The sequence below is a fragment of the Ambystoma mexicanum genome, chromosome 8, assembly GCF_040938575.1.
Source record: "Ambystoma mexicanum isolate Mex_15411 chromosome 8, UKY_AmexF1_1, whole genome shotgun sequence".
Taxonomy (NCBI): Eukaryota; Metazoa; Chordata; class Amphibia; order Caudata; family Ambystomatidae; genus Ambystoma; species Ambystoma mexicanum.
Genome location: NC_090929.1, coordinates 473,851,789 through 473,877,648, shown reverse-complemented (window position 1 = coordinate 473,877,648; position 25,860 = coordinate 473,851,789). Strand labels below are relative to the sequence as shown.

Genomic DNA, 25,860 nt, shown 5'->3' with positions numbered 1-25,860 from the left:
AAGAAAAGTGTGACATTCACACAAACATAGTTTATGTGGGTTATGAACAGAAATAGGCAGCAAGCAATTTAAAAAAACAAAAGTGTTTGTCTCAAATTCACTGGTCATGCAAGATATACAGGGGTTGTCACAGATGAGTAATTTGACCGACACCACAATGGAGATTCAAAGAAACACAATCCCCCATTCATCCCAAATGCAAGTCCATACAGAAGATGAGTTAGTACACACCATCTGTACTGATCTGGAAAGGCAGAAGGAGCGGATAGAACAACAGATGGTTCCACTGACTTGTATTAGCCTAATGGGTACATTACCCAAAAGCTTGTGGGCTGTAGTCAAATCAAAATCTATAATAAGACAATCTTTGCACCAGAGTGCAACACCTGTCGCTGGTCAGAAGATCACTGACTTCTTTACGCAGGCAGAGTCCAGTACAGAAATTAGCGTCTTGAACCTCTTAGAGCATGCACAATGGATGGCTTTGGGAACATAGCTGATACTAGTATACTTGAGGGTGTGGGCAACAGTGGATATCTAGCATTTGATATTGATCAGACTAGCTCTAGTGAAAAGGAAGGACCGGTGCAACCAGCTTTTTCAGGCAATAAGATACAGATTGTGGATGGGGACATTGCACTAATCGATTGTGAGATAACCTGGTTCCCCCTCGCAGTTATTGGAACTACTCACTATTAGTAACCTAGCACAGGGACCAGACATTAGTGGCCCAGGAATGATGTACCAGACATTAAGAGAAGTTGATTAACACATTAAGCCTTCATTACCATCAATCTCTGCATTCAATTCCATACTATGTGCATCTGCAGAGCTTTATGACAATACCAGAGATGAGGTAAAAGCCCATACCTCAATATTGACTGAATTGAATGTAAACATTGATATACTAAGTAACTAGGCCCTACCTCAAACAAAAACAAATGATCACAGTTAGATGTGACAAGTGGGAACTATGGATAATGCTGACAGCATTAAGAGATCTGCACCCAATAAGCAAGAGCAGGCAATAATCGAAGGGCAAAGCGATGACTTCCACGCTAGATGTGATAAACAGGCAGAAATAATTGATAATGCTTATATCACTAAGAAACTTGTAAATAAGCATAGAGAACAGAAAATAACATAAGGGCAAAAAAATGATCCTCATGCATTAGGAAAGCAATAAAAAAAGCATTGAAAAAAATCTAAAAATGGAAGAAGAAACCTAGAAAGTTTCTTAGAAACCTCCATTTTAAGGATGATGAAGAGGATGGTGCTACCATGAATAATGCTATGCAGGAAAAGGCAAAGGGAGTAGTTTCCAAACCAATCTTATCCCAACATTCAAATATGGTAGCCCAAACAGAGTTTATTAGTTAAATCAATACATTCATGGTACAGGGGGTACCATGAATGTATTGATTTAACTAATAATAATCCTGTTACCCGAATCCCAAAGGATCAACAAGCTAAAAAAGTATTGTCCTGTGTGAGAGCTACGGATGCTATGACTCCGGGGGAATCTGGAATCCATAATAAATCCATTCAGACTATGCAAACTAGAGAGGATCTCGTGGTCAAATTGTTCAGGAAAATTTGCAAACAACAGGGTCAAAGATCAACAGAAGTCAGATATTTCAATTACCTGATTAATCCGTAATAGTAAAAGATGAGTGCTTATATAGAACAAGCTAATGTATAAAAAGGGGGAACACCGGGCCACAATTATTAACATGCCAAAGCGCCAAGATCAGATATCTATTGACATTGGGAATCACCCACAAGAAAGTTCAGATATCTCAATGTCTAAATCAAGTATGCAGGTGAGTCAAACATAAATTGATGACCTTGACCATATCAGTGAAGTTCCCGGGTGACTCACCACCTCAGAAGGGATGTAGGGGATAGAGAGCCCCTGATTAAATTATTTGAACCAAAGGAAAGGAATTCAACCAAAGAGGGACCAAGCCATATGGAAACATATAAGAAAACCAAACTGCAGGGCAAAGTGTTTGGGAAGGGAACACTAGAAACAAACAGTATGGAAAGGACAGGATGCTTTATTTTAAATTTGACCACAACTAAACTTGGATATAGTCCTTAATTGGGCGAATATATTGAAATGACTGTGTTAAATTCCTACTTTAGAGAGAATCTCCGCTCTAGATATTGATTATTTCAGTTTTCCATATGAGGCTCGTACAGATTTAGTGGCGGTACATTGGAGGTCTTCCTTTGTCATAAGATTCTTATCAGAGGAAAAAAGTGAATTGTTAAAACTCGGATGTCTGCTATATCAAGAGAGCAAAGAAATAAGGGCCTTATTACAAAGGAATGATAGTATACTTAGTGGTACATATGGGGAACAAGTACAAGAGTCTCGGTCAGGTGGTGGTAGCTCAAGTAATGATGTGGGAAAAGTAGGAACTTTCATAGAACGAATGAGTAATCTAAGTGTTTCTGATGCTCAAGGGAATTGGTCATGGCTGTTGGATACTCTGGAGTGTGAATTGACAAAGGAAGAAGGTGCCAGTAATGATCACTGATATTAGATGAAACACGCTTATTTGTTTTGAATACAAGAGGATTCAATAGCTTTTTGAAAAATGAGGATCAAAATCATATCTTTGACACTAGTCACATAGTCCTGTTCCAACAAACATGGCTCTCTACTAAAATATGGTTCGATGGGTTCACTGTAATTCATCAACCAGCCCTTAAACCTAATAGTGGGTGACCGTTGGGATGTCGGTTGATAGCTACTAGAAACTCCAAGATCAAATCTACAAGTGTAATATCGGAGAGCTTTCCTGGTATTCTAGCCGTCTTCACAGAGACTGAAAAAAAATGGCAAGAAGCTATGCGTCCTCCTGATAAATCTTTATTGGAACCCAATAGTAGTGAAATTAGATATATTCCTGAATGCAATATCAGAAATATTGGGCTCATGACAATCTGACGTGAACCCCAAGTGATACTGGCAGGTGACCTAAATTCCCATTGCCTTAACAATTGTAAAATGGATAGACGTTACAACAGCATTAATGGGAACAAATGGAGAGCAATGTTTCAAGAGTTCGACATGATGATTGTCAACGGTAATGTGAGTGGGGATTTGCAGAAAAGGCAACTTGGAAAAGGTGAGCTCAGTCATCTATCACTGACTATGTCATTTTAGCAATGGCCATGTTTGATAGCTGTAGTTCATTTGAGGTGAAATACACTAATTTAAGTGATCGTAATATTCTGTTCACATCGCTCAAACTTGATGAAAAAAGAGATTCTTCTAATTGTCATAGGGACTTGGTTGTGAATTGTGGGGGCAACTGGATCCAGAAATGTAAAAGTGAAGGGACTAGACTGGTGAAGAAATTAGAAGAATTTACTAATAATACTACCATGGGGGAATTGACAGCTGTGTGTTCAAATCAGGGTTTTAAGGAGTTTCTATGAGAAAATGAGATGCCAAAATGTTTGCAAAAAATGAGAACTACCAATACGCATAGATTTAATCGAGCTGTATGGGTTTGAAAGAAAGTCTACCAACAACAGTTTAGGATTAAATGGTTTAAACAATGAAAAATAACTTGAGGAGAAATGTGCGTTAGCCAGAGTGTATAAATATTGGATCCATAACCATAAAGATTCGATCATACAAACAGATGGTGAGACAATGCTCAATAGTGTCTCTCAAAAGAATACACAAAATATTTGATCAATAATTAATAATTTAGGTCATTTGCAAATTGAATCTCAGAGCAACATGGTGAGTGAAACTAATTGGCGTAGACATTGGATTAAAATTAACGATGAAATTAAGTCAATTAAGAACACGCCTAACAATGCTGCTTGGGACATAGATTTTGAGAGAAAATATATAGAGCAACTCATTACAAAGGCTTCGGCTTCTTGAGCCGCGGGACCAAATGGATTGACCAACATCGTTCTAAAATTAAATAAAGGGATGTGTTCAACATTGCTAACACATCTTTTCAAGGATATTTTTAAACACTGATTAATGCCTGAAACTTGGAAACAATCTATTATAATCCCTATCTATAAGAAAGGTAAGTGCGTGGATCCAAGCAATTATAGACATACAGCGTTGCTAGATTCAGACAGTAAGATTTTCGCAGCCTTGATTCTCGAAAAACTGGAATCCTGGGTTCTGGAAAAAGGAATCATCTCAAAATTCCAGACTGGGTTCAGGAAAGGGATGTCAACAACTTTGAATGGTTTGATCTTATCAGCTAGAAGGATAAGGCATGGTCTTGCAAGAAATCTTCTATCTCGTCTCAATATGTGGCGATGATCGATTTTTCTAAAGCTTTTCACATGGTTAATCATCAACTCCTTTGGCATTAACTGAAGAAATTGAACAATCCTCCTCCATTGCTAGCCATCTTGGCATATATCCATAATGACACAACGGTAAAAGTTTGATGAGATGCCTCTGGTAGTTCTATAGATCCCATTACCAAAACAAGGTGATTAAGACAGGGTTCCAACTTAGCTCCCTGCCTTTTCAACTTCTATTTAGCAGATCTCAAAGAGTCCATGTATGATCTAGCGCTGGTTAGTCCAAAAATTGCAGGGCTGGGAATTAGTTGGTTGGCATATGCTGGTGATTTCTCCCTCCTATATGTTACACAAATTGGCCTTCAACAGCTACTAACAGCCCGGAGTGCTTATGAAAGAAGGAATGGTTAAGTCATAAACTACAAGAAGTGTATCAGCATACATTTCCATAAACATAAGGACAGGAGGTGTAAAAAATTCAAATGGTCTATTGATAGAATCCAAATAGATGTAATGAGTGAGATCATCTATTTAGGCTTCTGTTTCACAATGCAACCAAACAAGGAAGCTGTTGTTAAAAGAACTGAGAATAAAATAGACCAACTAGTTTTCCAAATGAAGAAAATCTATCATAAATATTGTAAATTCTCCATCAAGCCATTATTAAGGTTCTATGTTGGGAAAGTCGTTCCGAATGTGTTATATGGATTAGAGATTGAGCAAATGGTGAATGGTCTGCCGTAGGAAATATTAGAGGGTAGAGTCTGGAAGAAAGTCCTGAACCTGCCCTCTTCAATGCCCATGGCTCAATTATGTTTTGAGCTTTATCTCTCATCACTCCAAGCCTGGTTTCAATGGAGAGTGGTGTCCCTTTTAGGATGAATTGATTCATCTTCTAAAAACACCCAGTATGCAGACCTCCAAGTGACTATGCATAAAAAGTCTTCTAATGTATTGGCCTCTATGGAATCATACACAGTTGCTATGCTAGATCATTGTGGAAGAGGCGGGATTGAATTGGTTGAAAATCCACTAAAAAGAAACGTCAAAGAAATGGACTGGATCAGTACTACAGCATAAACTCGGAACTACAAAGTGCATTCCACATTTGCACCAATAAATACATCCGTGGGATCCCTGCTTAAGTATCTTGATCAATATCCCTGTCTGACCATCAGAGAACAACATCAGAGAACAGTTTGTGTGTCTTCGACTACATCTCTTGCCGACAGGGGAGATTTTTCATGTGCGCTCTAAAGATGGTAATCTAACTAGTAACATACATGACTACTGTAAGGATCTAGGTGTTATTCGGACCCTCAAACACATCTTAGTTGAATGTCCAACGTTTCTTTAGATCAAGTAAAGATGTATGCACAGACGACATATGGAACCGTGTGAATGCAGGCAATACACTCTTTTTAACCTCAGAAGTTGTGAGAATGTTACATGAATTAGGTATTTTAAATGTTAAGTGAAATATATATTTTAGATAACTTATTGGGATGTTATTAATGATTAGTTTGAATCCTGTCTACTACCTCATGAATTGTAATAGAAATAATTTTAGAAAGAAGTTTAATTGATTTTGTAATATGTAATTTGTTTTTAAAAATATTTTTATAATTTTCACTGATTGGTGGGTGGTGTAAGAATGCAACATTTTTGTAGTGAGGACTTAGTTGAGGAATGTGGGGGTAGAGGGATGGGGGTGGTGTTGTTGCTTCCTGGCTCTTGGTTGTGGATTTCACTGATTTTGAGGTGCAGCTCTTTGTCACACAGCAGACGTTCCATGAATCAAATTGGTTTCCCACGGATGGAAGAGCCAATCACTTTGAAAATTGGTTGTCATAAATCAGCCCAGGTTCTTGGTGCACAGTTTAGTCGGTTGCGATTATGTTTCATTTCTTTCTTGGTTGAAAGAGCCAAGTTGTGCAATAAAGTCTTGTATTGGGAATGGCACTATGTCTCTTACCTAGACAAAGGAAGAGGGGGATAATGAATTGGAGGCCAGTATTGCGAGAGATCTCAATAGTAAAAGAGTGAACGGTCATCGAAATTAAGACCCCTCCTGCGATCTATGGCACTGTGCCCCCAAATCAGGAAGCAGTGCACAAGACAGTTTGTTTCTGGTGTGGATTACAAATAGCAACAAGACACTATGCCCATATAAAGCAGAACTATGACCATATGCCCTTATGTAAAAAGGTTAGGGCTGTGATGTTCCTGTGATTGTTTAAAGGAGTGACTGGCTACTATATTACTAAAGATGCAAAAGTATCTCAGGAGGCCTGCATGCCCAAGAGTGGAAGAACCTAGACACGTTATTGTTTATCCCATACTGGCATGGTTATTTAGCACAGGCCCAATGAGGGAAGCCCTGTTTAGTTACGAAGCCTGTATTTTGTTGATCTGCCAAAAGCGCCAAAAGTGAACAAGGATGCCATGTTGGAGAGGGGCTAGTGGCATAAGTCTGATGCATAAGGGACTCTTTTCTGGGCAAGTTCTAGTAGACCCATATTTAATGTTGATGTTGTTCACATGAGGCAGGCCTCTATTCAAAACGTTTGACACCAAACACACAGATGTGTGCGTGCTCCCTATATTTGCTCCAGAATTCCGTAACAGAAAATGATTTTGTAAAGTTTTTGAATTAATGAAAATATATTTATGTATTTTGCTGAGCCCACACCTGCAATCAGCTGTCAGGGATAGCTGAATGCTGTGCCAGCTAAGCCTATTGACTTCTGCCGCCAATTGCCTGGGCACTTTTATGCTCATTCAATAAATTGATGGAATGGATCATAGCCATTATGGACCTCTCGCTCATCCAAGCAACATAACCTGAGCAGAGGTATTACACCATTCATCCTAAACAACATTTAATCTTGATATCAATGTTTAATCTGCATAGTCATCTCTGCTATTACAAGTCTTATTTTATGCAATGATCGCTCTGAGTGTGTCATGCAATGTCAGCCCAGACTGCATCAGTGCTTCAAGTTCATAGCCATGGCAGCACAAAGTGTTATGAATGCTACATAACATAGCATCGTGTGGAAAATATGCATGAAAAGCCCATTTACTGAGAAGAAAACAAGGCCAAATAACCAGTTCTAGCAGATGGTGCTCACGTAGTTTGGCCTACAATTACATTTTAGCCCACCATGTCTTACCAGCAGAGAATAATTAATTGCGTATTTGTCTGGTCCCATCTACAAGGACAATTTAGCACCACAATTCCCCTCTGATCAAGAGTACCAACAGCAATCTCAGCAATGTGTTTCCAACCTTTTAGGCACAATCTGAGAGGTGTGGCCATGGTACTGTCTCTAGGCCCGGTGGTTCATAAATTGCCAAAATGTGTTATACAATCCGATTTTAGCTCACGGTGCCATACCAGGCGAGGAATATCTGCTTTACAGTAAGTGGGAATTTTATTTGCATAGCTAGAAACTTTTACAAAGACAAGATAAAATATAACATACTACATGACTTACATTATGTGTTATACACTATATTATATATCATTACACATTATAAAAACAAACTCACAGTACAATATAATATCTCCAATCAATATCATGAATAAACCCCTGAGAAAAAGACTATTAACTAATACATATAATTAATTGATAAATGCAAATATACTGAAGCCATCAAATTATGGGGCCTGTATCATTTGGTTGAGGAACAGAAGGTTCTACCATATCTCTAGACATGTAGTCCCCAACAATCTCAGAATTAGCACAACTCCTTATATGGTCAACCAACGTGACCACACCTCTAATCCTGTAGGCTCTCCAGATGTAGAAGGCAAAAGAAAAGGTGACTACTTTAGGGACGTCATTTGGAGGTTTGCATGGGTAGCAAAAGCTACCCCTGCCCCTGTTCTCTGGTACCCCTAGACCTGTTCTTGCGACCCCTGAGCCACTGGACAGAGAGGCAGTGCTAAACGCAGATATCTGTGTTGCACCTGAAAAAGGCGGTTGTAGATGCAGCTAAATGTGCCACAGCTTTTTTCACCTGGAATATAGATCTCATTAGCTGGAGAAATAACAGGGATGCAGGAGAAACCATGAAGCCGCCATCACTAACAGGTTGGCAGTCAATTAGTGGAGAATGCCTGAAGGGATGGGGTCAGAGACTGGGCTGTCTGTGCAGCTCATACCCAGTACTGTAGCAACAGGAAGGATATGGGGTCTAGGTCTAGCTGGCTGGGAATGGGTAAGAGCAGTGACAACATAGCATGAACGCAAATCTCATCAGTGTTTCTCGTCTGCTTTCCACATCCAGTGGGCCACTGGATCTGTGATGCGATGGGTATGCCCCAGTGGCTTCTGCCCCCAATCCTGCCTGGGCACTGGGGGGCCTCACCTAGATCTGCCAGACCCGCATCACAGGCACACTGTAGATAGACACAAGGTGAAATTATTAAAGTACATGAAGTTGCCCTACGCCTTTCAAGTAAACCATATGTTCCTTCCTCAAGCAAAACAAATATATATTTGGAAGGATAGCTCAGAGGCAACACACTTGCTTTGGGATCAAGAAAATGCAGTACAACATGGGTTCAGTTCATGTTCCAGTGCTTAGAACCTGGAGGAGGCTGGCATTAAGCAAGATATAAATGACCAAAGAAAATTATAAACTGGGCCTTTTGTAGGGGTGATGTCATGGAGCTGCTGCTGCTTACATTTTAAAACTTTTAAAGAAACTGCAGTTACCATGACCTGCAACACATCCTTCCCCTATGTCTCCCATCTAACAAAAACAACGGTGGGTTACATACCAAATAAGCACAGCAGAAAGGTGATGACTGGAAGGTTTCAAATCATTCATAACCACTGGTACAGTTTTGGCCAAGCCTCCAGGCCATCGTCTTTCTGCCTGCCAAGCCACTACAGAAGGGGAACGACCATATGCAAATCATGCTTGGTCCCACCCGAAAGGGCAGTCCAGCCCAAACTGCTAGGTCACATCCCTTCTGCAGGAGACCACGGGCATCCCCAGACATATTCCAGCCTCATTGGGCATCAGGAGTGAGGGGTAGCATCGGTCTCTAGACCCAGCTCAGCTGCTGCTTATATTTAAAAATAAAAAACCCTGCAATTAATGTGACCTGCAACACATCCTCCAACACATCCCCTCTGTCTCCCACCTTACAAAAAGAAATTTGGGTCACTTACCGAATAAGCAAAAAACAGTGATGACTAGAAGGTTTCAAATCATTCAGAACCACTGTCACATCTCTGGGCAACCCTCCAGACCATTGCTTTTCAGGTTGGCCTTTTGTTGGTCAGTTGCTGTTTCCAGTTTGTGGCCAGACACTTGGCAGGCACTGGATGTTTGCTCTTTGGGGTTAAGGCCTCTTAGAGATGCTCTGTTTGTTTACAGTTTAGCCGAGTGATGTGCAGTAGTTCAGGTTGTTGTGTTGGACATCTGCTTACATTCACAGTAATTTGGTAATATGGACCTATACACACTGATGTTAACGCTACCTATGGTGATTCATTCTTGCATGAAATTTATATCATATTACAGGGATATCGTAACCATATGTTTCTTAGTGTACTGAGGAACAATGCTATGTGGTGCCACTTGCTATTTTGTCAAGTGGTGAAAGGTTGTATACCCTCACTTCCCTTAATGTCACCTGGGGGCAGGGTCAAATGACATCACTTCCTGTGATGGCATCAGAGGGCAAGGGCCATGTGATGTCCCTTCCGGTACCCCTGGCATTTTGGTGAAATGACGCCCCTGGACTACCTGAGACTTCATACCCTTAGCCTGTGATGGCCAGAAAGGACTGGAAGGGGTTTTAGCCATGTTAACATCTGCAGTCAACAAAAACATGAACAAAGGAATACATAGTGGGTTTAAGAATTTGCTGTTTTACAGCGTTTGGGATATTGTTTTTCAGCGTTTGGGAGAAAAATCAAACTTGAAAACTTGAATAAAAGAACATGCCAATTGTCATAACTGCAATAGGGTCAAAAGTAAGAGCATTATCAACAATATCATAACTAGGGGACACCATCCAACATATTAATAACAAGGACAGAATATGACATATCAAAATAAGAGATCCATCCAACATCAGGAAAAGAGGCACCATCTGAAAGAAGGGCTCCCATCAGACACACAAGATATTCTGGGCATCAGGCAATATAAGAGGGGGGCACCATCATGCACATTTGGAATACGGGTACAATACAGAAGATTTAGGATAGGTGCATCATCTCTCATATCCGGGATGGAATCAATGTCTGACAAAACAGGAGTAGGGAGGCCCATTTGTCATAACAAACAGGGAGACCTTGTAACATGTCATCAATTCTCTTTCCATCTGATCTATCCAGAATCCGGAACACCATTCGGCATCAAAAATAGCTCCTATCAGGGGTAGGAGGCCCATTCAACATAACACACATATGGGCACTATCTGACGAAATCAAGAAGGACACCGTATGCCATACCAGTCATAGAGGGTGCCAATTGACATCAGGGGCACCCATCTATCATAACCAACATATAATAGGGTCACTGTTTGGAGTGGAGTAGGGCTAGATCAGCTAAGCACAGCCTATCTGAAGGATATATTTAAAGGAGCTGGAGACTGACCAAGAAGAGGAGGCTTTGTATCTTGGAATTTAGGGAGACCACCAGACATAACAGCAAATGATAGTGCGTTACAGCAGCTCAGAAATACTGGCGAAACAGCAGAGAAAGATGCTATAGGGATATCCTAAGAAATCCCAGGACTAGGGGCACCAGCTCACATATCTGGGATAATGGACACCATCCAGCTTATCCAGAATAAGGGCACATTATGACATTGTGAATAGTGCTACCCTCTGATGGATCAGTGATAGGTTACCAACCAACGCATCATGTAGATGGAGTAACATCCATGATATCAATAACCAGGAAGCATTTAGTATATCCGGCATGGGGTCCCACCTGACATATCTAGTATGTGCGACATCATCACACATACTATGACCACCACCATCATCCCTAATAAGTGGAATGGGAGCACCATCCAGTTCACTGTAATAGAAAAACAAGCACCATATGACATTTTAGGAATTCTGGAGTATCCTGAATGTGGACACCAAATGATACATCAGGAATAGGGGCTCTATGCAACATGGAATAAGGGTGCCATGATGCACATAATAAATGGACTCAGCATCAAAAATGTTCATCATGTGGGCACAATATTACATATTTTGAGTAAAAGGTACCACCCAACAAAGCGCTACAAGAGGCATGCTAGAGATGGCTGCCAGCAAAGTGGTTGTTGAGTACGAGGTGGAGATATAACGATATGATAGAAAAATGACATTAAATATATCCATCCAGAGGTATTTACTAAAAAAATAAATTGGCCTTTAAATGCCATTGGGAAGCACACAGAGTGTAAATGATGCTGATTCTTCTAAGTTGAGTGGAGTAAAGAGCAACATACTCACGTTGGCAGATGATGCTGTTTTCATTTCCCCAACCTCAAGTGGCCTCTCCATGATAATAGGGCAGTTTAATATATTCTGTAATGATAAAGGCCTGAATATCAACCCACCAAAACCTAAACCGATGCATTGTGGGAAAGGATGAAAAAATACACGAACCTTACAGAACGGATAGGGGGTGTTTTAATCGAAGAAGTCAACTCCTTCGCTAACTTGGAGATAAGGCTAGGTAGGAACGGTAAATGGGATCAGCACATCGAGAAAGCTAACCAAATCCTCACAAGAAGAAGCAACACAATCCTGAGTTTTGCAAAGTCATTTACATTTAGCAAACAAACTGTTACTCCAGTGTTGGAGTTCATAGATCCCAAGCAGTGGCAGCAGAACTATGGGGTCACAAATGGACAAATAACCATAAGCTACAGAGAATATTTTTCGGAAAGGAATACCTTTTCTCCCAAAAAGTGCATCTAATGTGTTAATACACTTTGAACTGGGTTTCACTGCGCTGGTAGAAACTGTTGCAATAAAACCATTGCTATAATGGCTCAGACTGTGGAACAATAATGAATTGAGGAGCTACAGGCGCAAGCCCTGTTAGATTTCATGAACTGCGAAGGAGCCGCCAAATTAACCTGTTTTATCTGTTTTAGACTTTCATTTATTTACCCTTGTCTGGACCCATTTGGCATAATCCAACTGCAATGCCACAAAATAGCAAACATATGATAAAGGAAGCCTTTTACGAATGGTAAGGAGATCGCTAATTGTTTGTCCTTAGCCATTGAATGGTTTTATGTGGCCATAAAAAAGATTTTAAGTGTGAAAGATTTTTAGAGGGCATCAAGTCATCAAATGCACGCTCGTTGTTTATGAAAATGAGGCTAAATATCCTACCACTAGCGTTGCTAAGAAAACTTTGGGAAAACTCGGGGATCGATTATTGTTCATTCTGTGATGGTAAATTTAAATCTCTACAGCACTTTTTGTTGATTTGTCTGGCGTACATTAGGATTCGTCAAAACAATTTAAACAAGCATTGGCAATGCCAACAGTTTGTGCTTTAGTCTAGGGATGGAAAAGACATTTGCCAGGAACTGCTATAGTGGTGTTAACTGGCCATTGATGGGAGCAGGTGCAAAATGGTGCATGTACCGGGACATCTAATTGCAATGCCTGGAAAATGTCTAATACTTATACACAAGACAAAACTGCTGGCCTTGGCAATGCTGCTTTTTAAGAGGACATCAGTGAAGGACTCACCGAGTACTTATAAATCGAGTGGCTGTTGGGAGACCTCGCCATGACATTTTTATTACACCAGTAGTAGGTTTACACCTTCAATTAAGTCATTCACTCTCACAAGACTAATTTGAAAAAACACTGGCAGGCAATTCGAGTGCAAAATTTGATGATAAGTTTTCATTAAAGTGAGCTCAAATAGTTCCCACCGGGAGGTGTTTTGGGCGGGGAGAGGTAGGAACTGGGTGGGAAATCCCTAATAACCAAACAACACCTACAGGCTGTGTGTTACTCCTCATATGTCATTCCTCCCTATCTGTACTCTAATGCAATCATTTCTGCTTATAGGTGTCGCAAGCGACACCTGACCGCCCCAAACTGAAAACTGCCTTAAGAATCATGGGGTGAGGCCACTGATTGTGGTAGAAGACATGTGTAAAACACTCATTTCAGCTGGACATGGCGTATGCTACTCCAGAGTATTTAATTAGGGCCTGGAGGAGGAGAAACGTTGAACTTAAAGAGAGCTCTAGTACTTAACTTCATTTTACTTTTTACTGTTCTCTGCTATTATTTTATAATGGGTGTACTGATTCAATGAATAGCCGAAGACAGGCTCATATGGAATGTTAGGTATTAATGAAATGAGAGCAATCATCTATCTATTGATTTTAATGTTGATGATGTATTTATGGTGTTTGTATCTAGATGGTATGCACATATAGCTGTTTTTAGGGCATCTTGCCGAAATAAAGTATGGTCAATGTCAATGTCAAATTATGCAAAAGGGTGAAAATCAGATCTAAAGGACACTATGCATTCTATGGATCTCCTCCCAAAGAAGGTAAAGTGCAGAACCTGATGGAACAGTGGGAAATAATGGGGCCCAATATTATCTTATGTGATTTCCCAAAGTCATTTGAAATGTAGTTCTCCCAGCAACAAAACCTTGCAGTTCCCTCCATGTGATGCGTGTTGGTTGTGGTTGAGAGTTAAAAATCAGGGAATGAGGATCAACGGTTACTCTGGATTTGTAATATCTCTCGGCTTGCGATGGAGGATTTATAGGACAGAGAGTCCCTTGAGCATCCATAGGGGCATCACTACAGACTTTCAGATGCTGCCATAGAGAAGATCTGCTGTTTGAGTCCTTGTTTAGACTGTGATTTGCTTAGAAGGCAGGGGAAATGCTTAGAAAGGTGGACCTGAGTTACGGCATAGTTACTCACTATGTGCCCCTCCAGATGTTTTGGACTTCAACTCCCACGATCTCTAGCCAGCCTAGTCAATGGTGAAGGATCATGGAATTTGTAGACCAAAACACTTGGAAGCCACATGATGCGTAACCATGCTCTAAGGCAAGCTTCTCAGGATTCCAGTGATGGATGGAAGAAGGTCCTCAGACATGGTACATCATCCATCTTCTAATGAGGACAATGCTCTGGCAATCCACATTTATAAGAGCGGGAGATTGCATTTTTCACCTTTGTTACAAATCCCAGAGGAAGGCAGCTACTCCACAGTGCAGTAGCATATGCAGAAGAAAGACTTGTGAGGGGGGATAGCTCAGGAGCAACGCGTTTGTCTTGGAAGCAAGACAACGTAGCACAACACAAGTTTGAATCCCGATCCCATGTGTATAAACCAATCTCTGGTATTAAGCGCGTTATAAAAGAACAATTATAATTCACAGGGCAAGCTCACAGGACACTGGCAGGTTCCGAATTCAGACAGACTCTCACGAGAAAGACTTTAAAGAGAGTTGCCAATTGATGCAGTCAATCCACGTTATCTGCGAAATTTCACCAGTGTGAAATTCATAATTCTGGTACCAGTAGCAGCACTGTTTATGGTATGGAGGAAGAGTACATTTACATTGTCCAATTAGAAGGGAATGATTCTTGCATTGAAACTTCTGCCTGATTCCACTATTCTGGGGAGGGAATGTGTGATTAAAGAAGGGATAATTCTAACTCTGGGAGCCATAGACAATTCTGTCAATGCACTTCCATGTGATCTGCATAATCTCCTGCTGTTCCAGCTCTCCCTTCAAGTGGATTGGGACTGCTCCCTTAGTCAAATCCTTCCCCAGAACACCTCACTCCCCTTAGCCCATCACCTCATAAAGACCATGGTGCCTTGGAGACAAAAGAGGAGGAGCAAGCTGGTGATACTGCACCATTTCTCTCTTTGGAAATGAAAGAAGAGGACAGTCTAGTACATTTCAAACTATTCAAACCTTTTGTGTGTGATCTTTCTTGTGACTCAGCCAATGTCTTCATGGCGGCCTGGTTTTTGTGGGTACTCCTGTCAGTGGTGCTAGTGTTCAGTGACATTATAAACTCTTCTGAGAGCTCTGAATTGCCCTGATGAACTCGCCCTTCTGTTGCTTGGTGGTTATTGTGGCAATAAGCCCCGAGACGGTGGGCCATTACTGCCTAAGGTAATGCCCCCGGGGCCCACAGTTACAGGCCCGAGGGTAGCGAGGGCCTTAATGAAGGCCCCGGGGGTATTACCATAGGCGGAAATAGCCCGCCGTCAAAGGGCTTATTGCCATTAGTACCCCGGCCCGTTAGACCAGGGTATTTATGGGTTCTTTTTCCCAGCTGCAAGACGCGTTGCATTTCACAGCCGGAAAAAAAAAAGTTTTAAAAAATGGCCACCGCGTACAGAAAAAGTAGTCTGTTTTCTGTTTCCGTGGCGCCCATAGTAAACAAAGAAAATGGCCGCGATGGAAGGGGAGAAGGGACTTCACATATAGTCCCTTCTTCTTTTCCCTGGTGGCCATTGAAGTAAGTAGAAAAAAAAGTTAACAAAAAAAAATGGCCGCCATGGAAAGGGAGAAGGGTCTATACGTAGTCCCCTGTTCCTTTCCATTGCGGCCATTCTGAAATGAAAATGCCGTCAGAGATGGGAGCGAGCTGCACACCGATGCGTGATCGGGAATACCATCAGGTAAGGCTCAGAATCCAGCCAACCAGAGGAACATTTTTTTCTTTTTTTTGTCGCGCCAGGTACTAATATGGAGTACATCTGTCTCCCACTGAAGGAGGTGGGCTGCAAGCTCAAGTCTCACTCGCTTTAGCACAGATCTGGGTTAATTGTCAGTTCATTGTTAGTTGTTTTCTTTCTGTAAAACTCAAATCAATTGGTATTGCAACTCTCATGCTTCTTGAGTGGTTTTGTGTCCCTTCTGAACTTCACTGCTCTGATAAAGAGACTGTATCTGGACGTGCTGTACCTCGGCTTTCTGGATAAGTTCCTCTTCACCAAGTATGGATTTCTGGGGAATGGTGTCCAGATGCCTGTCTAGTATTAAGGTTGGCTTTTCCTTTTAGTTGCTTGTGGCGTATTCTGTCATGAGTTTCACTCAGAGGTAGCTCCGTGAAGTTGTTTTGGGACTCAGCCACTATGGATTGAGTCTGGTGGTTGCACGTTTCTCATCATGAGCAAAGAGTCCACCCGGGTCGAGGAGTGATTGGTCACTCTGTGCGCAATTATTCCTTTCAACCTGTCCATGCCCTATAAGAAGGTACAGCATACCTTTTCCTGGTTTATGCCACATCTGTACAATACTAGCAATATCTTTGGAATCTGCAAAAAGCTTCTCTGCAAAATAAGTTGTGAAATATTTGCATTTATCTATTAAATATTAGTTCCAGCCACTTGCACGTGCATGCGTCAATCACCAGATCATATTTCCGCTCCGGTTGCAGGCAATCCAATGGCAATCTAGCGAAGTCCACTCTAATCTTGTGGTTCCATGTAATAATGTTGCCACAACAATCTCGCCATGCAAAAATATCGCCGAAAAATGGCCGTTTTTTGTGGTGACATTATTGCATGGAACATGCGGGGGACACCCCCGCAACCCCCAAACTTTTTTCCCTGTCCCCATATATATGGACACCCATATAATATCGACGCAACCTTTTCCCAGCGATATTATTTACGGCGACCATATATATGGGGATAATATTACCTGATACCAATCTTGTCCCATGTGTTGCTGGGCAATTCGACACTGTGTATTGGGATAATAATTGTTCCATGGCATTTTTTGCTTTTGTGAAAGCCCATACAGTCCCTAGTTGGTGCTCCATTTTACAGTCTATGACTGGCTTCAAATACTTTTCCCAAAGTAACAATCTGGTGAGAATGATCAATAAATGTCCTCCTTGAGCTAAATCAATGAGGATTGTATAGTTTAGTAGATGCGTTGAAAACTCACTTTTCCATGACGAGTTCCAAATACATATTGGGAGTTATTTTCCAGTATGGCTGTAGAGTGGGCACCACATTTCTCTGTGATTTAGATTATTTCTCCATGTGGTGTTTGATGCCTTGAAAGACACAGCCTCCATCTTCTGAAATTAGTCTGCCTATTGTTCTCTGTATTCTGTCTGTATTAATGAAATCACAGACTTATTTTTAGTTGTGAGACTCTATGGGCAGCCTGAAAGGTAGTCTGCTTGTTTATTTCTCTAGCATGCCATGTAAACTATTGCAAAGCTCAACCACTGGCATTATGCTGCCAGTGCCAACCATTCCAGGACGGAAATGATCGTCGATTGTGCCGCGTGAGTGAGGATAAACAGAGTATCTTTGCTGTGTCCTGTGTTTGTGTGCAGACTGAATGTTTTATAAGGAGTGTTTTAAATTTGCTGTCCCACTGGATTCCTTCCTTGAGTAAGATCTGCATGTTCTCTGTTTTTTTTTGCAAAACAGTCGGCAACATTCCTGGAATCATATTTTACCAAATCCATGAAATATTATAATGATTATTTTGTGGTGGGTCTGGAAGCCTTCCTGATTGAATCAAGCATGCTCTCTGCATGTGTCCTATGCCATCAGTGGAAATTGCACACCCTAATGTATTCCCCTTGCATTTACGAGAAGAAGCACTTGTTTCAGTGTAGAGTAAGGCCACTAGTGTGCAGCTGGTGGATCACTTCCCCTAGTGCCACATCATGGTCCTCTGAGAAGGACAGATACACCAGAATGTTGTATTGAACATTCATGATATTGGGCGTGCCTGTCGAGAGATGAGCCATTCACTGCTGAGATGATGGAGGAGAGTCTGAATGACCTTCTAATGTACTGAATCAAGCCTTCTGCGCTTACTTATGTAATGAGTCGCTTGGATGTTGGGCAGAGCTTGATCTGGTGATGATATGCACAGTATACATCTAATCTCAAGAAGAAGGGCATTGTGTCCATTCGAAGTATGAGTTTAGGAATGTTGGGCAAAGGCTAGTGGGTGGCAACCACGTAAGATTTTAAGCCGCACGGGTCCACTGAAAGCTGTAGGTCACCACCATCTTATTACTTTGAGAGACCTACTTCGCTTAAGCCCTAGACAAACCTTTTTTGGTAGAACCTCGAATCACCTGCAGAGGTAGTGAGGGACTGAGGACTCAGAATTATATTTAGGGTAGGTTTTGTTTATGCTATGAGACCCAGACAGTGATTTAAGTGCTTGAACATGTGCAACATGCTTTGGTACTGTTTCAAGAGTTTGTCTGATGCCAGGTGTTGTACTGCTAGTACCTGTTTTACCATTATTCGGAAACAATCGGATGGCCAGATCCTGAACCTGCTCTATGTTTGGCCATGACTCCAGCTAATAAGATGCTGCAGTAGGAATTTGTAGTTGGCTTTTCGTGAGTTATGCCCTTTGCTTAATGAAGCAGCCTGTTAGTTCTGTCTTCGAACCCCTCTGAGTTTTTTTAGTGTCATCAATGGGTGGCACTCTTCTCATCTTCTATTCGCGGAATACTTTTTTAACGTACCCTCGTTTCCTGTAGAGTCCTTGTTTTTAGCAGGACCGCCTCTGCGGTTGGTCTGATGTTGCAATTCCTGCATCCTTTTCTCGCTGCAGTGCACAGCATTGTCTTCTCTGGGCAGTCCTACCGTCTAACCAATTTTCAGTGCTTGAAGTTACCGCACAAACTTCTCTTTTCAGTTCCTCTTTCACTACCTTTCATGCAGCGCTATGATTGAGCAACGGCTTTTGCAGTGGTAATAGCTTTGTCTAAAAATAGGCGGCAGCTGAGTCATTTCGGAAGGGCTGCACTACATACGTTGGTCTCTCCTTAGTGCACCTCCTTTGGCTCCCAACACACAAGCTGACCACTTCTCGCAGTTTTATTGTAAAGTCTTTGCTGGGCTGAATAAATGCCTTTGGTTGGGAATAGAATTTGTGACATATCTACGTTGAATTCTAATTTGGCTTCATCAAATATTAGCACCCTGGTGGGGGGAGCCAGCCAATCAGGTGGCTAAGAACACAGGCTGACCGGGCAATCTAAGCCCACTTTCCATGCAGCCTGACGGCCGGTTTGCCCCGCCGCCATCTTCCCCCCACCCTCCGTGTATCTTTTTTTAGTTTTTTCCCACCTTCCCACTCCCCACTTACCTTATTTCTGCGGCGGTATGCAGCGGCTTTTTCTTCTCAGCTCCCACAGGTCGCTATGGAAAGGGAAGAGGGACTCCGTACGGAGATCCACCTACCCTTTCCCTGATGGCCATCTTGGAAAAGTATTTTCCTTCGTTCAACAGGACATGCGCTATGTCCCGTTGGATGAAGGAAAAAACTTTTTTTTTTAGCACCGTGGATACCCTTAATCCCCCGTTCCAAGGGCTGAAACGGGGAATAACAGCCCGAGCGAAAACTTGGTCTGCCAGACCGTTACTCCCCATTCCAGCCCTTGGAACAGGGGATTAACACCATATAAATTCATACCACAAAGCGCCCGGATTCTTTACTTCCAGAGTTAAGACAAAGAGAGGCAGACTTTCAACCACGAAGGTGTTCAAGAATTAACCCTTTTTACATGCTAGGGTTGCTAATGCAATAGCCAGCTGGTAAAATAGCTCAGAGGGTTAAGCACTTGCTGCTGACATCTGTGCGTGTGATCTTCAGGTTGTTGCTTTAAATCCTGCTAAAACCAACTGAGACTTACACCCTTCCGAAGTCGTTAAATGAGCACCAACTCCCGGTGAGTAATAATAATCATTGTACATAAAAATGTTCTACATACCGAGCTTTGGCGAAAGTGCAATATGAATTCGAAAATATTATCTATCTCTTCTAGGTAAATGTCCAAAGTGAGGCATGACGGGATCCTGGAGATAGGAGGCACCATTGGCATGGCCACGGTGAATGCTAGAAGAGCTCAAATTCAATGTTGGAAAAAGCAGGAGCATCCTATGGCTTGTGAGTCCCTGACTGGAGCGGCAGAGTATGATGGCTAGCAGAGGAGGCACGATGGTAGAAGTCGCGCGATTATGACGTCTGTTAAGTGAGATGCAGTACACAGCATTGCGTCGGGATCAGAGTACTTCTCCTGCATGTTATCGTTAAATAATTGCATGGTGGTGTAGCAGGCTCCCAGTAACCCCTTACTGTTGCCTGAAGTTGCGAGGGAGAAAATTGCAGGCCGTGAGCTAGGACCAGTACGCAGGGGGGCCTGTGTTGCTGTTGGTGGGGTCATGGACACGAGCTCCGCTTCTTCACCATTGTGGTGCCCCCGTTGGTGCACATAACATTCGGAAAAGTGCGTCATCTTTCTTTAAGTTGCTGCTCCATCCTCCAAGCCACTGGAAAGTTTAGGGGAGAGCGTGGGAGCAACCAGAAGTGCGCTCCTTTTTCTGCTGGTAGAAGATTGCTCACAATGCGAGATGGGGCCGTGCCACGCCATCCATTATGGAGAAGCCATGCGGCCATGTCCAGTAAAAGCTAAGGGTTCCTCAACTGCAGTGAGCAGCCGAATTTAGCGTTCATTGGAAGCTGGTGTTGAGTCACACCTGGTATCCCGTATGCATGCCTAACTAAACATGTAAGTCTGGGGGTGCTCTGCTTCCCCAGCTTTCTGTGCAATGTCAGTAATTTGGGATGGGATGCTGCGGGCACCCTCCTGAGTAGAGGATGCTCTTGCGCATCGTGCTGAGAGAGGCCTCGATAGGGTGACACCTTCAGGGCCACAGGGCATGCACAGGAGGCAGAAATCAGTGAGATGACTTGATTGACACCGCTCTACCCATTTCCCGCTTCCTGCCTGAAGAGGAGAGCTGGAGGTGAGGGCGCAAGGAACCAGCATTGGCTCCAGGGGGCAAGGGTTGTAAGTGTGTGTGTGTGTGTGCGTACTGGGCAATGCTGGCATATCTTGTGTACTCGCTCCATGGGGCAAGACTCATAAAAATGACGGACCACAAGTTGTGTTTACAGGCCTCAAGCCCTGCTTTGGGCACAGGCAGTAAGAACATGAGTTTTACAGAATAATGCTGACACATATTGTTTTCTTTGGGCACACGCGGCATGAACATATTTTGCAAAATGGTCCTTTGCACTGTTGGTGTTGTGGCATCAATTGGATTTTCCTGTTATACCAGAGAACAGATTGTAAATTGTGTGGCTTCCATATCAGTGTCTTAGCTCTTGCACTATCTGAAATGTCACTAGGCCAAGTAGGATGGTGGTCAGTCAAAATGTCGAAAATAAAATGTAGAATGACAATAATGTCGAAAAATAAATGTAGGAAAAAAAGATGTCGAATTCCCTTTTTTTTAATTATATATTTATTTTGGGGTCCGGGAATAAAAAAAAAATAGGTAAAACAAAAAAAAAAGAAAAAAAAGGGGGGTTGGGGAAGGAACCCCCCATTTCGAATAAAAAACGTCATAAAATAAAATTCGACATTTATTTTTCGACATTTTGACTTTCTACATTTTGTCTTTCTACATTATCACTATAAACCAAGTAGGATAGTTAATTTCACATCCTTACTGTTCATGGCCTGTAAGAATGTCATTGTATTTTCCATTGTTCCCTCCCTTGCCTTGAAGCACTTTGAAACGCATTGTGTATAGGCGCTATATAAATACACTATCATATCACATCTTAACCATATTTTTCTTAGGTTTGTGATACAAAATTCACGATTTTAGCCCACTATTAATAAAAAACCTTCTGGTATGCTTGTGACAATTTGGGGAAAACTATTTGCACAATTACACCCCTCCACTTCAATAATTCTCAGGGCACCAATGGGATCACACATTCAGAGACGCAGAATCCACATCTTGTTTTGCATGCCGGTGGTTGCTTTTGGGATGGGGGTTAGGGCGTGCAGAGGCGCGGGAGTGGGTAAGAGAGATACATTTGCCCCACCTGGCCCCTCCCTCCTACGGTGCTTGATGCCTTACCGTATTTAACACCAGGTGTCGCTGCCTTCCAAAAAGCGATGCTCCCATTGTTGTTAAAGGTATAGCAGCTGCCATGAACCGCATGATGAAACTTGACGTATTCACTGAATGGAGAAAGAGAATGAAGTTTAGTGTTTCAGATCTGAAACAGACCTGGGCTGTCTCGGGAGGATAGCTCAGGGGCAACGCATTCGCCTTAGCAGCAAGACGACGTGGAGCAATCCAGGTTCGATCCCCAGTCCGCGCGTAGGAACCTCAGGGTATTAAGTGCATTATAAATAATATAATACATTTTTAAAAAATCCAGGACTCCGTTGTGCATGTGTGTGTGTGTGTGTGTGTGTTCCATGTGCTGAGTGTACACAAACACAGTACAGATTCTCAACACAGAAACATTTGTATCATATGCTCACTATCCGCCTTAGGTCAAGCAATCATTTATTGTCTTGCAAAATATAATTGTCAGAAAAAGAAAGTGTGCAATGATCAACACATTTTCAGTTGAGACTATTGGCAAAATCTATTTTGGTTCCTAAAAAATATGTGACTAATTTCAGGGAAGATTATTTTTCCAATAAGACCCATATCTGCATAGCAAATCACATAAACTTGTTGACAATATACCAATGGCTGATTGGTTAGTCCTGCCATCAATCATGCCAAATCCCCACCCAGCAAAATGTTTCGACTTCCCTAAGAATTCAAATAACATGTTCTCCCTTTTAATGAACACAATCAGCATAGCAGAGTTTCCTGTGTAAGTGTGAATGGTCATTCTTGCTGTCACCTCCCCAAAGGTCCTGGGCACTATGACTGGGTCTAAACTCAGCTGCAGGAAGCCTTGGCTTGTGTAAAATGGGGGTGGAGGGAGCGCTCAGCAGTATTAGTGGCTGTTCCTGCTCATGGCAAATCTTATCCTCATCCATTTCATTGGACCTGGAGAAGTTATTCTTTGCTGACTCTCATAATTGCTCGTCACATTTGCTTAGGTCATTGGTCAGTATCAATTTACATTCACTGCAAATTATGGCTTTCAAATCGTCAGAGAGAGCACACAGAGTCCCTCCAGTGCACCCTTGCCTTTGCTGAGCAACATGAGCTTCACCTGCCAAGGACCGGGGCTCTGCTTGACCCCTCTTCTAGAGCTTTTGCCTAAACAGCAAACTTAGTGCCATCTCCAGCGCTGTGACATCAGGCTCTCCAGACCCAGGTCTAAGCACATGATTTAGATGAGTAGGTGGGATGAGGACTCGAGGCCTAAATGACCCCTCAATCTTCTCAATCGTGTTTACTGACTCATGTCCAGGATGATCAGGGGGAGGGTTTTCAGAAGGAATGTAGGTTAGTTTATTTGGGCCTCATTACGAGTTTGGTGGTATTCTGGTGGTATATCTGCCCGAACACTGCCAAACAGACTTACCCTTCGCCACTTGATCATGCAGATTTACCATGGGATTACAAGTGGTGGTAGGCGGTATAAATACACATTTTGTAGCATCCATAGCACTCCATGGGGATTTCAGTGAATTTCCAGGAGAAAAAATCCTCCACCTCACCGCCAACCCTGTAGTACGGTGATGCAGTAATGTGGCGCCACATTACTGCCATTTTTTACCACACCGCCATACTCATAATGAGGCTCATAATATCCCAAGTTGAGGAGGTGAGTATTGAACTTGAGGTCGGTGAAGGAGCACTCAGGAGCAGTGGGGAAGAAGATCTTTAAAGAGGTTAAGGAAGGAAGGTTGACTGTCCCCTTTTCCAACTGGCTCTGGAATAACTGGTGATTTCCCCCATTTGAGTGGTGCCGAAGAGGGAGGCAGGGGAGTGTTGCCTGATTCATCATTTCTCATAGTTGAGGGCATGTCCATGAATGACAGCGATGAAGAGGAGTGCCGGTTGGTCTATTACAACACTGATCAGGCCTTGGGCAGGAACTGTGGGGTAGAGGCACTTATGGCAAAATGCGACAGGGATGTTGCCTTTAAGTTACCGGCTCACATCAGGATTGTCAGTTGTAGGGAATGCAATTCAAGGGAAGTATCTTTTTGGACAAGTCTATGCCCATGGACGGGTAGGTATTGTGTGTGCTCTTTGATCATTTCAACACATTTTTACAGAGATATTTCAGTTCGACACAGGGAATGGTCAGAAGCTGCAATGCATGGATGATATTTTCATAGTGCAGCATCAAAAGGAATATGGAAGGTTGCTGAATGTATTTGAGGTCTTAATTGAGGATTTGAGGGTTCCACTAGTGCTAGAAAAGGCAGATGATCCATTCCAGCAGATTGACCTGTTTAGGGTTTGCAGTGGCTTTGATGGCCCCTTATATTGGATGATGGGTTGGCAAAAGGGAATTTGGAACCATGCAAGGTGCAGAAGTTGCTAGGTCAGATGAATTGTACATGGAAAGTGGAAGCCCCATGTCAGACTTTCTGTAGAAACTTGCGAGGAACAGGATCAGGATATCAGCGGCACTGAAGGAAGAACTATGACTCTGGTAGATTTTCCTGAAGCACTTTAATGTGGTGTTCATGTAGCTGCCTGGGGAGGTGGAGGAATAGCCAGAGCAATTTCTTTCAGATGCTGCCAGGGCAGGATGCTTCAGCCTTTTCTGGGCTGGAAAATGGTGTGCCGAGTGATGGCTGGTTGCCTGGGAGAGCTCACAGTTAACCATTGTGTTCCTGGTGTTTTTCCTTTTGGTGGTTACTTTGGTACTTTGGGGTCAGGAGAGGAAATACACATACAGTTGCAAAAATGCACATTACAGGGTTAACACTTTTTGGCATATTTGTATACTACAAGATTATCACTTGCTGTATTTATAACTATGCACAGGTGAAAGAGCATGATGAGAGATCAAGGTTGGGGGTGGGGGGGGGGTGGTACCACCAGACACTGGGAGTGCTCTTTCCAGTGAAAGGAGATGATGCTGTGGGGGGAGGCTTCAGGGGAGGTAGAGTCGAGATGGACTTTATGTCAGGGGGTAAAGAGGTCCAGTGGTGGGTAGCGACTAAAGTAAAAGAGCAAAAGAGAGAGGTAGCACAGACAGGGCAGGGATAGAGAGGTTAAGGAGGCCTGGACTGGGGGAAAGCATGAGCAATGAGAGGCGGAATTATCCAGATATGGCTAGAGGAGGTCGGCTAGTCCATGGATCGTTTTGCAGATGAGAAAAAGAAATTCACCAAAGGAGTCATTACTTGAGGACAGCTACCCTGTATTCAGGCGTTGCAAAGAGGTGGGTGAAGAATAGGGATTTTGAAGTGGGTACAAGTAGCAAACTCAAGCACTTTACCCAGAGGGGTGAAGCAAAGAGTGAGTTCCATGAGAAGGCTGGTCACTACTTTAGCATGCTGAGGACAAGGGTGCAGAGATTGGGCATGGTGTAAATACGAGAAAGGGGTGCATTTTGAGGATGACCTGGCATCCACAGAAGTATTGCATTGTTGAAGTTTCAGATCTTGTCAAAGAGCAGCTTCAGGCTGTGAGCAATGCAGGTTGTGGTGAGGGACTAAAAGTGAAAACAAAGAGGAAAGGAAGCCTGTGATGCATTGGACGATGGGAACTGGCTGACCCTAGTTTTAGAGTAATTGCGCATCAGGTAGCAAATCGCCATCCAGTGCCATACTGCATG

At 42.6% G+C, this 25,860-nt stretch overlaps 1 protein-coding gene across 2 annotated transcripts in view; it reads right to left on the bottom strand.

The window, feature by feature from the left end:
- The window catches only part of SCNN1D (sodium channel epithelial 1 subunit delta), a 280,184-nt gene that overhangs the window by 94,865 nt on the left and 159,459 nt on the right, over positions 1-25,860 (bottom strand). For both annotated transcript variants that reach the window (XM_069610096.1, XM_069610095.1), the window contains exon 5: positions 22,224-22,327. In XM_069610096.1, coding sequence (XP_069466197.1) covers positions 22,224-22,327 — 104 coding nt within the window. The remainder of the gene's footprint in view (positions 1-22,223; positions 22,328-25,860) is intronic.